The 13240-nt window shown below is 36.9% G+C and overlaps 1 protein-coding gene across 2 annotated transcripts in view; it reads left to right on the top strand.

The window, feature by feature from the left end:
* DNAH7 (dynein axonemal heavy chain 7) overlaps positions 1-13240 on the top strand; it is a 224034-nt gene that overhangs the window by 77373 nt on the left and 133421 nt on the right. For both annotated transcript variants that reach the window (XM_037523738.1, XM_037523737.1), the window contains exons 20-24: positions 547-740; positions 2205-2403; positions 5730-5870; positions 9183-9395; positions 10821-10930. In XM_037523738.1, coding sequence (XP_037379635.1) covers positions 547-740; positions 2205-2403; positions 5730-5870; positions 9183-9395; positions 10821-10930 — 857 coding nt within the window. The remainder of the gene's footprint in view (positions 1-546; positions 741-2204; positions 2404-5729; positions 5871-9182; positions 9396-10820; positions 10931-13240) is intronic.

The following is a 13240-nucleotide window of genomic DNA, read 5'->3' as shown; positions in this document are numbered from 1 at the left end:
TATTTATGCATACAAGAACTGGGGTGTAGGCCAGAGGTGCAGCTGTGGGGAAGATGAGAGGATTCACCAGAGACAGAGTGGGGAGCAGAGCAGGCAGATTTACTGAAATACACTCCTAAGGAGAGCAACAAGGGAGACAGGAGAGGTCTGCTGCACCATGTGGGTCAGCTCCCTGGCCTGGTATGGAACTCCTGTCGCAGTGGCTGGGGATAACTTGATAGCACCGAGACTTTAACCCCTGTGCCACCAGGGAGGCCCTCTCTCATACTGTTTTGCTGCTCCCATCCTTCTTGTGAGCTCACTGTATTTCTCTCACTCCTGTTTAAATTGAGGAATTGCAAACAACATAAGCTGAGAATCAAGTCAACATGACTTGTACATAATTGAAAAGACTAGTTGGACCTAGAATACACTTTTTAAAAATACATTTTTTCCATTAAATTTTGCATAATCTTTGATTAAGAACAAATACTTTTAAAGATAATATGAATGTAAATAAAGTTAGTGTAGTATTTTTGAGTTGAGTGTTTTCTATTTTACTTTTAGGATCGGCATGTTCTGACAGTTGTAACTATTGAGAGAATGCTGGAAAAGCTGAAAAAATGTAATGAACTTTTGGAACTCATTCTTAAAGGGCTTAATGAATATTTGGAAAAGAAACGTCTCTTCTTTCCCAGATTCTTTTTCTTGTCTAATGATGAACTTCTTGAGATATTATCTGAGACTAAAGACCCAACTAGGTAAGTAATTTACATAGATAACAGTGACTAAACAGATCAGATTAAATTTAATTTTCAGAATAGGCAGGGCATAAATCTATAATTATGTTTATGTAATAACTTTTCCCAAGAAAATTCTATTATCAATAATCATCTTAAAATTATTACAATATAGGTGATACTATGGAATGTTATTTTCCAAATATGATGATGCTTCTTGGAGCTTCTTTATTTCACCACTTAGTCTCGTACAGACTTTTCAGCACATATCACCCTTTATATCATACTCAGAATGAAAGCCAGTGCTCTCACCATGGACCACCACACAGGTGGTCCTCCATTATTCTTCCTGTTTATTTTCTACTAATTTTCTTCTTGCTTCCTGTGCTGTAGTATTTGCAATGCCCCAGAAAAGAGGGACAGTCTCCTCTCTCAGAATAATGTTTTTTTTTTTTTTTTTTTTGCCTTGGAAAACAAAGAGATTAAATAGTCATTTGATTTCCTTTACCATTTGTACTGTAGGTTTTTGTGGAAACCAACCATCTGCCACTCAGGGGATACCTTCCCTTTTCACTCTGTTTAAAATGTCTTCCTCTTCCAGTGCTCCTGAGCCAACTTTGCTGGATTGTCTTATTTTCTTTTGGCATACTTTATAATGTCCTTACTTTGTTTACTGTTTGATTTTCTGTCGCAGAATATAAACTTCATGATGGCAGAAATTTTTAATCACTTTTCACAATGATGATTCTCAATTCCTTGGAAGAATATCTAGTATAGGGCTGACAATGCATATATGTTAAACAAATTTGTTACTTTGTTTCTTGTGTCTTTAAAATAGAAACTAGTAATCCAGACAAAAAGATAAATTTAGGCTCAGATTTCCATCTGAGTTTTTGTACTCTGCTTCTTTCTTGCTCATTTGAAAAATGAATTCAATTGGTTACTGTAAAGTATACCAAAAATGAGGGTCTCATCGATAGTAAATGAGTAGACTAAATTTGATACCTTCAAAGCGGTTGATTTAGTGAACTCTAAAGTGTTTAAGACACTAAACATTTACAAGCAATCTCTGAAGATCCCAGTTGAAATGGCTACTTTTGTATGTTTTAAGGTTCCTCAGATTAGTGTATTATTTGTTAGTCATGATTGGTTTGCTGCTGGCATTAATTTTAGCATCTTTGAGTCATTGTTTTAGGAACAAAACCTCATATACATTTTCTCATTAATTCTTATTAAAATTGTAATTTTACAGAACTTTATGATTATTCAATTAATGGTGAGATCCAACTAAATTGTATAATCCTTCCAGCCAGGGATTGTGTCTTTTTTTTTTTTTTTTTTGTTTAATATATGACATCTTGCAGGGGCCTAACATATAGTGCACATTTTTTAATTCTGACTGAAGATTGGTACACAAAGGACATTGATATTTAAGGAATTGCTTTAGTTTGGTTAATTCTACTAAACATTCTTTTGTCCTGATAGAGTTCAACCTCACTTGAAGAAATGTTTTGAAGGAATTGCAAAGGTACAATTTACAGAAACTTTAGACATTACTCACATGAAGAGTAGTGAAGAAGAGGTGGTAGAACTCATCGAGACCATTTCAACAGCCAAAGCCAGAGGTCAAGTGGAGAAGTGGTTGCTTGAATTAGAGAAAGTTATGCTTAACTCCATCCACAAGGTATCAAAATTATAATTTTTAGTAAAGATGATACTATAGTAATGTATCAATGATAAATGCAGTTTAGAAAGTAATTGCATCATGGATTACCAATATAAATATAATAGCTTGAAGGCAAAGAGATGGTCAATGATAGTAATTTTGTAGTGACTTATGTGAAAAGTGGGACAAAATTCCATCCATACTACAGAAAACTTGGGGTTTGGGTATGAGTTTCCATCTCATTTCTTGCATTTATTCACTACTGCTCTTGTTATTAGTTGGAGAGCACTTTGGTCTGCAGGTCTGTCTCCAGTCTTATTTGGAAGCACTTCTAGTTCACATCAATCTGTGACATGTATGTTTCTATGTGGAATCCTTATGTTCTGTGTATATATAAAATATGCACCAAAGTGATAGAAAATCATACATACATCCTACAATTAATGGCAACTTTTTATTTTTCATATTTCATAAAACACTGTCATCTCAACAAATAGAGACTTAAATTTACTTTTAGTGTAAGATGGACTTTTCTTTCAAGTTTATAAGAATAAAAATTATGATTAAGTGGGGAACATAAAGGCCAAATAAGAAGGAATATCAGGTCCTAATCAACAACAGTTTGCATTAGTTTTTCAGATTTTCCTAATCATCATTAAGGAAAAATTTATTGGTTACCTAAGTGTTTAGTGTATATCATGTGACTTAATGTTTCGCTCTCTTGTTATGTGTAGTTTTAATACCTGCCTACATAATATTTTCCAATAGAAATAAAAATATTTTAGACAGTTTACCCTTTCTCCCTAATATGGGTTGTAATGAATGTTCTTATATATATAGCTGGTTTCTTTGATTTAGAATTATTCTCTCATGATCGCTTCTCATGTATAGGACCACTGGGTCAAAGAGAATGATTTTTTCATAGGCCTTGATGGGTATTTATAAAGAATTCCCATTTGTGTAGCCAACAGCAATACAAATAAATTCCACATGGACCAGTACTTAGCAGCATTGAATTAGGTTGTACTTGCTAATTGATGTACAGTAATAGCTCATTATTTTAAGCATATACTATTTCAATGATTTTTAATTTTTTGTTTGTCTAGATCCTTAGAGAAAATCTAACTAGTTGACATTTCAGAGCATTAAGAAGGGGTGGCATCTTAATGTGTTATGTTACTAGATCATGGATTTAATGTAGTTTGCTACCCTCAAAATACAAATAAGACATGCATAGTTAAAATTATATATTACATATAATATTATAGAACTTTAATCTATTACATTTCTCCTCATCCAAATTATATAGAAACTTGTGATTTAGATTTTAATACCATACTTTTGTTCTTTCCACAGTGACCTAGGATGGAAAAATAGCACATATTTACTCAGTCCTTGGCATTTCTTTGTTGTATATTTCCACTCTTTTCTATATTCCTCTCATCTTGTAACTTTTCATTTTCACCTGCCTTTTCAGTGTCTTCTTCTGGTCTTTAAATTTTCTTTATTGCCAAAGGCCAGTATCTGGCCTTCTTTGCTCTATTCCATAAATACCCTCCTAGTCTAGATATCCAGAAAAATTCACCCATCTTTATGTGTTTCTCAGAAAAATTTAATTTGATTATCTTTTCTGAAATTCAAATATTAAAGTAATTATCATCTTGTAGATGACAATTACTTTGACACATATAATAATTCTTTCCCACAGATGGCTGGTGGAAAAGTGGTTATATCAATCCACTGAAATTGTATGTAGTTAAATTCAAGATAGACTTCCTGACATTGTAGCCCTCAATTCTCCATCATTGTTTGGGCACTGAGAAGGAGTAAGTGTGGAAATACAGGAGAAACTTTAGAGGAATCATGTGGTTTTCCTTAGTGTACATGTACACATATGCACATGGTTGAGTGGGGATCTCAATAAGTCAAAAGAAAATTATTATAGCTGATTGTGGAAAAAAAGGAACTCTCCTGCACTGTTGGTGGGAGTGCAGACTGGTCCAATCACTATGGAGAGCTGTGTGGAGATTTCTGGACCTACTAAACATAGAGCTTCCATATGATCCAGCAATTCCACTCCTAGGTATTTACCCAAAGGACACAGAAACATCAATTCCAAAGAGCACCTGCACCCCTATGTTTATAGCAGCACTATTTACAATAGCTAAGCTTTGGAAACAACCCAAATGCCCAAAAATAGATGACTGGGTCAAGAAGATGTGGTACACATACACCACGGAATATTACTCAGCATTCAAAAAAGATAAACACATACAATTTGCAGCAACGTGGATGGAGCTGGGGCTTCCCCGGTGGTGCAGCGGTTGAGCGCTGGGTTGCGAAGCTGCCCTCAGCCTCTGCTGCGCCAGTTTGATCCCTGACTGCTCCCTGGCCACTGAGGAGGGTCCCACATGGCGCGCAGATCTCTCCTGCCGCCTGCTGCTCCCCTCAGCAGTGTACTTTGGTCCTTCTGCCTGCTCTGCTCCCCGCTCTGGCTCTGATGAATTCTCTCACCCTCCCATGCTTCTGACTGTACCCAGTGCTTATATAAATAAATAAATAAAAATAAATCTTAAAAAAAAAAAATGGATGGAGCTGGAAGGGATCATGCTCAGTGAAATAAGCCAGAAAGAAAAAGAAAAATACCGGATGGTCTCACTCATAGCAGGAATCTAGAAAACTTAAATAAGGGACCAGGAGAAAGAATAACTATAAGAAAGAAAATATCAAAATCAACAAATAACTATGAACCAGAGACACTCTATGGGGGTTGGGGGGGGTGGGGAAAGGAGGGCTTGGGGTCAAAATAAGGGGGTTGTAATTATATGGGGAATATAAAAAATAAAATTTAAATAAAAAAGATAAAAATTAAAAAAAAATTGGATGTATTAAAGCCTGTAGAGGGGAGTTTATAGCTGTGACTAAATTAATAAAGAAAATTCTATAATCAGTAAAAAAAAAAATTACTACCTCTGATTTTGAAAGACCTGTTTTAAACTATTTGAATTTATTCTTTGCAATAAATTTGCTCATGCTACTTCAATTCAAATGTATCTAACATACCTTTGGCTACAACTAATCAAATAAATATTTGGTATCATGTAATTCACACAGCTCAATAATGTATCAGCAAAATAAAATGTTACATAAATACTTGTTTTGCTCACAGGTATGTAGAATGAACTTGAATTAAAATAGTCCAGTCATATGCTCAGGGTCTTCATAATTGGCTAAGACATTTAAAATTTAAATGGTATGAGTTCTCTGTTTAAATTGGGCTCTTACTTGTAGACCTCATTCAATTAAAGTAACTGTTCATCTTTAACATTTTCTTTTTCAATTAGGTAATTAAAGATGCAATTTTTGCCTACACACAATGTGAACGAATTGTCTGGGTAAAGGATTGGCCTGGACAGGCAATTCTCTGTGTATCTCAACTCTTTTGGACAGAAGAGGTACAAACATCTATTTCAAATGGGCAGTTGGTAAGCTTTTATCATCCTCAAGTTTTCTAGCATTGTTTTCAGTAGTAACTATTACCAGAATTTACTTATGAAAAAACAAAAAACGAAAGCAGTCCACTCAAATTTTGAATGATGCCTAATTTGGGTAAATGAATTTGATAATATTAATTGGATCACTGTTATTAAAAGCAGCAATTACATTCAGTGCGGCATTCCTGTGTTTTTCCTCAGTGGGTACAGAGAATTCATTTTGTCTTTTCACTTTTAAGCCACCACATGCCAACCTCCCTGCACGTAGGGATTCCTCCATCACCAATGTGGGCTACTAGAGTAAATGTAATCCCAGATGGGATCTCCCTCCTTGCTTGCTGGACCTTCTCCCCAGACCAGCATGCCAACTTGATTACTAACTACAGTGGAGAAATAGTCTGAAGGGAACAAGGAAGCAGATGTGGGCCAACCAGACAAGTTTGTAGGCATCTTCCAAATTTCTTCTGTTTAATATGGTGTTTATCAAACCTCTACCCCTTGTTCCAAACCATGTTTTCCTCTGGTTTTATTCCAAACAGACTTGAACAGGTAGAAATTGAGACAGAGCAGTAAAGTGTAAACTGAAGTCCTTTCTTGCAGTCCTTTATCTTCTGGCACAATTTGAATCCCAAAAGATAGGTAATTTAGGTCACTCTCATTCCTCTGTATCCTGTAGCTCAAAACTGTCTATAATTCTTACCCCATGGCATACCGATACAAGTAGGTTTTTTGTTTTTTTTTTTTGGTTTGTAACAGTGTCCATTGACACTGACATGGAGTTATTTATTCACATTTCTATTATTCTATTCATTTCCCCCCCTCACTCACATAATCTGGTGTAAGTATGGAGCCAGTCACAGAGAAAACCAAAATGAGAACCCATACCTTGGGCTTGAGTGGCTGCTAAATGAGGATGAGTCAGCTTAATAGATTCTGGGTCCTCAAGCTATAGCTTGGCAAGACTAAGCAAACCATACCTTTGTTACTGTTACTTGCCAAAATGGCCTCTTCCATTGCACTGCATGGTGAATTCATAGCTAAAGTTTCATGGATTGAAATAAAACCTTATATGTGATAGTAAAAGCTTATTCTTTTCATCTGCTTGTGATTGCCCTGTTTCATTATGCCCTTCATCCACTGCCCATGTACCGTGTCCCTGTCCCTATGTCATCCATGCTCAGGCCATTCCAGTTCTGTAGGCATCATGAGGGACTGGCATGTGTTTCAGTATTCTATAACATTAATGCATTTAAAAATTTTTAATATGTGGTTTTTTCAGCATATGTCCTAGTATTATGGTTATTGATATTTTTTTCCCCTGATTAATGTGTGGTTCACATTGGAAGCCAATCACTTTGCTGGAGAGTGTTGGCAGCATCATAGAAGAGTGAACACTTCCATTCTCTGCAAACATCCCATGTTGTCTGGAATCTGATGTTCTCATAGCACCATGTTATACTGTCACACTCCGGGAGGCTCTGTGCACTTCAGGATCTGTGTTTCCATGTATTTATTCAGGGCATGTTGATTGTGGAACTAGTCTGTCTCAGGCTTTACAGGGGCTATAAAATGAATGAAAGAATCACCACTGTTACAGAGCTCAGGATATTGCAGATATTGACATGATTTTGAGTCAGTGTATTATTGTTTATATAGAAGGATCTGGTATGATAAAAATATTTGCTTCCAGATAAGGTTTATTTTGGCTGACTATAATGGTAGCTACCTTCAGATTCATTATTTCACTGTACATAATTGTTTACAATGAATAAAATGTAACAAAATATCAATGTCCTGATTTTTTTCAATCTAGCTGCTCTGAATTCTCATTGATTCATGAAACATAGTTCCTGAAGAATGCAGTTTATCACAGTCTGAAGTTAGATTTCCTTTCAAAATCTGTTTTTCTACTAGAGGAAAACACATTCTGCTTGTATAAATAGTAATTAATTAATTCTTATGGACATGTAATTTTACTGTCTGGTCCGAACATTAAATTTTTATTTTATGTTTTGCATTGATATACAGAATGTAAGAACTGCTAAGTTTCTCAGAGAAACTGACTTTTACTGAGGAGGAAACTAAGATCCACCAATGGACATAGCTTATATTCCTCAGATAAACACTGTTCATGTTAACTTAAACACTCAATACTCTTAAATTTGCTTATTTTTCCTAGAATTTAAACCTTTATAAACATTGAGGTATGAGTAAGACAGTTTATTGCTCACTACTTATGAAACAAATTAATAGTAATTAATCAGGTAAATAATATAAATGAGACAGTTTTCAAGCACCAAATATTTGAAAAAAGGACTTTCTTAAAAATGAAAAAAAAAAATTTCCAGGAAAAGGAGGAAACATGCCCATTAGAGAAACAATTTGCTTTCCTCAATTCTTTAAACTTTTTCTCATTGTAGGAATCTTCATTTTTGGTTTCATTGCTACCACTTACCAGCCCCTAAAGGAATGAAATAAACTCATTGGTACACAATGTTTCTGAAATATTATTAGGGTGGAGAAGGCAACCCATCAGCTGCTGGAGCTTATCGACACTTCCCTTAAGCACAGTGATTTTCATTGATTCTAAATTTAATTTTCATCATAAACCCTCTTTTTTGTAACTCAATAATTAGATTTACCCACTAGAAAGGAGCCCCCAAAGCAAGCCTGGCCCTTTGAACTGACACTACCTCACCATAAAATAAAATGCTAAATGTTTTATTAGGATCTCTGTGAGCTTACACAGAGTACTCTTAAGGATTCATGTAATCCCAGGAAGAGCAGTCAGTCAGGATCTCAAGGCTTCAATGCTGCTGCAACCTCATTTTTCTTGTCTATCTTTCATTTTTACTGGTCTCTGGCAGTTTATTCTGCTGCAGATTGGCACACTCAGTCTTCCAAGCCTAGTGAAAGCACTTTTTCTTTATTTGCATAGCACTACTAGATTTAATTTTCATCATAAATCCTCTTTTTTGTAACTCAATAATTAGATTTACCCACTAGAAAGGAGCCCCCAAAGCAAGCCTGGGAAGAACTATGATTGGTTTGGTTAGGGCATATAGTCCCTCTTTCACGACGCCATGAAGATGGGGCAATATGTGTGACAGTTTCACCAGAACCACAGAGCATAGAGAAAGGGTGGAAGCAGGAAAGGAAGAGATGGGTCAGGCCAGACTGGGCTTGTTTAACTAAAAAGTAGTGGGAAAGGTAAAAATGTAGACTATACACTGTGTACGTGGTAGTGCAAATATTTTTGTACAAAAGGTTTCTGATCACCTTGCATAAACATATCTCTTTCAGGCTCTTGAGCAATACTTGGAAAAATGTAACAGACAAATTGATGATATAGTCACCTTGGTCCGTGGTAAATTGTCCAAGCAGAATCGAGTTACACTGGGAGCCCTTGTGGTACTGGATGTCCATGCTAGAGATGTCCTCGCAGCACTCGTTGCCAAAAAAGTTAGTAATGAGACTGACTTTGAATGGTTAAGTCAGCTTAGATACTATTGGCAGGTAAGTGATATCACTGAATGCTATTCGACGGCAATTTCAGCTCATAACTTTTTTTTTTAAGATTTATTTGTTTGTTTATTTATACATGCACTGGGTACAGTCAGAAGTGCGGGAGGGTGAGAGAATTCACCAGAGCCAGAGCGGGGAGCAGAGCAGGCAGAGGGACCAAAGTACACTGCTGAGGGGAGCAGCGGGCAGCAGGAGAGGTCTGCGCGCCATGTGGGACTCTCTTCCAGTGGCCAGGGGGCAGCCGGGGATGGAACGGGGGCTGCAGAGGCTGCGGGCAGCTTCGCAACTCGGCGCTCAACTGCTGCGCCACCGGGGAGGCCCTCAGCTCATAGCTTTTTAATTTGTTCTTGCTCACATGGGAAATAGTGAGACTGGATTTTTTGCTGATGGATGTTGATACTCAAACATTCTCCAGACTGAAGATTAAGGCAGCCAAAAACATGTCTATATCTATATCCAAATCCATATCCAAATGTATAGTTATGTAGAAAATGTGTGTGTGTGTGTGTAGAGAGAGGCACAAATTGTCAGGTAATTATACAAATTTACTCCCATAAATGAGTCGTTACGCCTGCTGAGTCTGCAAAATATTGGGACTAGTTAGTTTAAAATTACATTTTTAGATTTCTGATACATGTAAGTAATATATAAATCAGTTTGTCTTAGTCTGACTTAGTCATTGAAGTTTCCTCATGTTGATCAACTGAAGGAAGCAGAAACTTTATCTGGAAGGAGGGTTCTTATCAGGGTGTGTGGGTGGATGGTAATGGGTGGTGAGGGTGATGAGGCAGTCACCGGCTGGAAGGAGGAAGAGCAGGAACAGTTGTTTGGTGGATGAGAAGGATGGGCCTTTTGATAGTGGACAGAGAGAATTGACTAGAGATAAGTACTTGAAAATCCTTATATATGCTTTTGTAGAAGTCTTGGAAGGTGAGAATTGGAGGAGAGGAGAGGAGAGACAACAGTTACCCTGGAGGCCATATGAGAGCCAGAGTGCGTAGTCACTAGGAGCTCAGACACTGTGTAATCATTTCAAATGCCAGATCCTCCCCTTACCACATGCATGACCTTGGGCAAGTTACTTATTCTTTAAGCATCAGTTTCCTTGTCAGTAAAATGGTAATAATGATAATACCCACTCTACAGTGAAAACAAATTGAACAAATGATTGAAAATATACAAGAGATAAGGGACATACACATTTCCAATCATATTCTATGGGAAAAATTGAAGCCAATAACTTTGGTTACTTATCCAAGGAAATTAGACATTGAATTCTTCTCCTGAATTAAATGTCTGATATGTGAATTTTAAAGATGTTGTTTATATTATAGCTATTATGTGTTAAAGAGCTTGAGATTATTTTGTATCATTTGACATCTTCTAAATAGCTTCATTTTATTTGATTTATCCTAGGAAAATCATTTAGAAACAAAGATGATAAATGCTCATTTGCGATATGGATATGAGTATCTTGGTAATTCTCCTAGGCTGGTTATTACTCCACTCACTGATAGATGTTACAGGTAAAGTCAGTAATTTAAGGGTCAATTGGAAATAATTTTTACTCACCCCTCAACTCATTTCTTTAATAGTACTAAGTTGTCTTCCAACCAGTAAATTTTATCTTTTCTTAGACCCTAATTCTCTCAACTCCACCTTCAATTATCTCTCTGCAAGATTCTTCCTCAGCTCTGGAGTACCATATGAGTGTTTCTGGTGTTTTTTGACATTGTCCATGTCTCCTTTCTTCTTGAAACACTGATGCTTTCTTCTGTGTCATTAGAGGTATCCTGTTCCTTGCCCGGAAACGCCAAACTTGCTAGAGTTCTGTTTTCATGTGGCATTTCATCTCATGCTTCATAGTTTCCTGATTGTTCTCATCCACTCTTAGCCTTTAATATCCTGTAGATCCCCAAAGCTATACTTCCAGCCAAAGTCTCTCTTGTAAGCTTTCTCCACACAGGGGCCTATTAGATATCTCCATTAAATACCCTGTGGGTATTTACATTTACATTTTTTCTGTGGTCTTTCTGAATAATAAAAAGACTTTAAATACCAGAACTCCAACTTCCCATTCTCCAGCTTCCCCGTCACTGGATTTTCCCACCTGTGGAAAATGCCTTGTCTGACCACTGCTCACCTTTGCTTACACCTCTGTCTGAGAAGTACCACAGAGATACCCTCCTCTTGGGACTTTGACTCTAGGTTGCTCTCCTGCATGGGGTCCCATTCAGCATGACTCAGTGTTGGCTCCCTTCCTCTGGAATCTGGTCCAATGAAACATACACATCTGTCTTGCTAGCAGTATGCGCAGACCTCTGTTACTGTCCCTGCTTTTCCCATTCTGTCATTGGGAGAAACTGCAGGCATTCTCTTGATTTTTAAATATTTAAAATTGTGAATCAGCTCTCAGTTCCTGTGTTTCACAAGCTCCGGAAGGCAGATGGTGTGCCAAGCTTTCTGAATAGTTCTCTAATGTCCTCTCAGTTAGCTAGGAAGAGGGGTAGGCACTGCTCTCCTTCTGTGCAGAGAGAGGGGAAATACACAACAGGACTAGGACTCTTTGCAAAGAAATCCTCATTCCTGGGCTCTCATTTACTACCTTCCTCTCTAAATCCTGTGTTTCCTGATGGTAGGTGTATAGTTTCCCTACAGCTAAGATAAAATTGATATATATGCTCTCCACTTGGAGTTTTGGTCAGAATTCCAAGACAGAAGAGCTCTATTTATATACTATGACATATTTTTTATAGTTAATATTTATATGGGCACCAAAAATTTTATCTCTTTACTCATGGTTACTCTTCCTTGCCTTCTGGTTTAAATTTTCTCCTTAATAGGCATCATCTTTTAGTAATTGTTTTGAGGGACACTGCAAGTAGTGAACCTTTGTCTAAAAATGTCTCTTTTTTTGTTTTCACTCAGTTATTAAATGATAGATTAGTTAGGTGTAGAATTGTAGAAGAAGAATAATTTTCTTTTTGCCCTTGGGAAATTTTGTACTCCTGACCTTCACTCTTACTGTTGAGTAGTCTATTGTTCTTACCTACTCAAATTACTATGGCTTCATAGGTCATTTTCTCTATTACAGCTTTTAAGAATTTCTCTATATTGTTTATGTTCTCTGTGATGTTACTAGATGTCAATGAGTTTATTTATCCTTCGTGGGACTTTTTCAATTCATGTCTTTCTTGAGTTCTCGAAAATTCTCAGTCATTGCCTGTGAAATTTTGCTTTTTAAAAAATGTTTATGTATAGATATTTTTCTTGAACATTTTTTTTAAAGATTTATTTATGCATACAAGAGCTGGGGTACAGGCCAGATATGTGGGGGGGGTGAGAGGATTCACCAGCGACAGAGTGGGAAACGGAACAGGCAGACTGACCGAAATACACTGCTGAGGGAAGCAGCGGGCAAGTCAGGAGAGGTCTGCTGCGCCATGTGGGTTGCATGTTCCTTGGCCAGTCGGGGATTGAACTCGTGCTGCAAAGGCTGCAGATTGCTTCATAGTGCATGCTTAACCCCTTGTGCCACCAGGGAGGCCCTTACTTGAACGTTTTTGTTTATTTCAATATTGAAGTAACATTGGATCATATAGCAGCTATATTTTGAAATTTGTCATGATTTTCTGATGTCTGTTGCATTTTGTTTAAGATCTTATTGAACAGACCACTAGGATACATAAGCAGGTAGAGTGCCATGTATGTAGTTACCCTTCCAGAGCTATGTCCATCTGCAAGACTGAAGATTTGCTACTGCGAGTCTGACTCTTCACTTTGATATCTTAAATTTCAACTGTGAGCTCATTCAGTAACACTGGTTTCCCCATGTA

The sequence above is a fragment of the Talpa occidentalis genome, unplaced genomic scaffold (assembly GCF_014898055.3).
Source record: "Talpa occidentalis isolate TD23 unplaced genomic scaffold, MPIMG_talOcc4v2.1 talOcc4.3, whole genome shotgun sequence".
In the NCBI taxonomy this organism is placed as follows: domain Eukaryota; kingdom Metazoa; phylum Chordata; class Mammalia; order Eulipotyphla; family Talpidae; genus Talpa; species Talpa occidentalis.
This window is presented reverse-complemented; position numbering and strand designations above follow the sequence as displayed.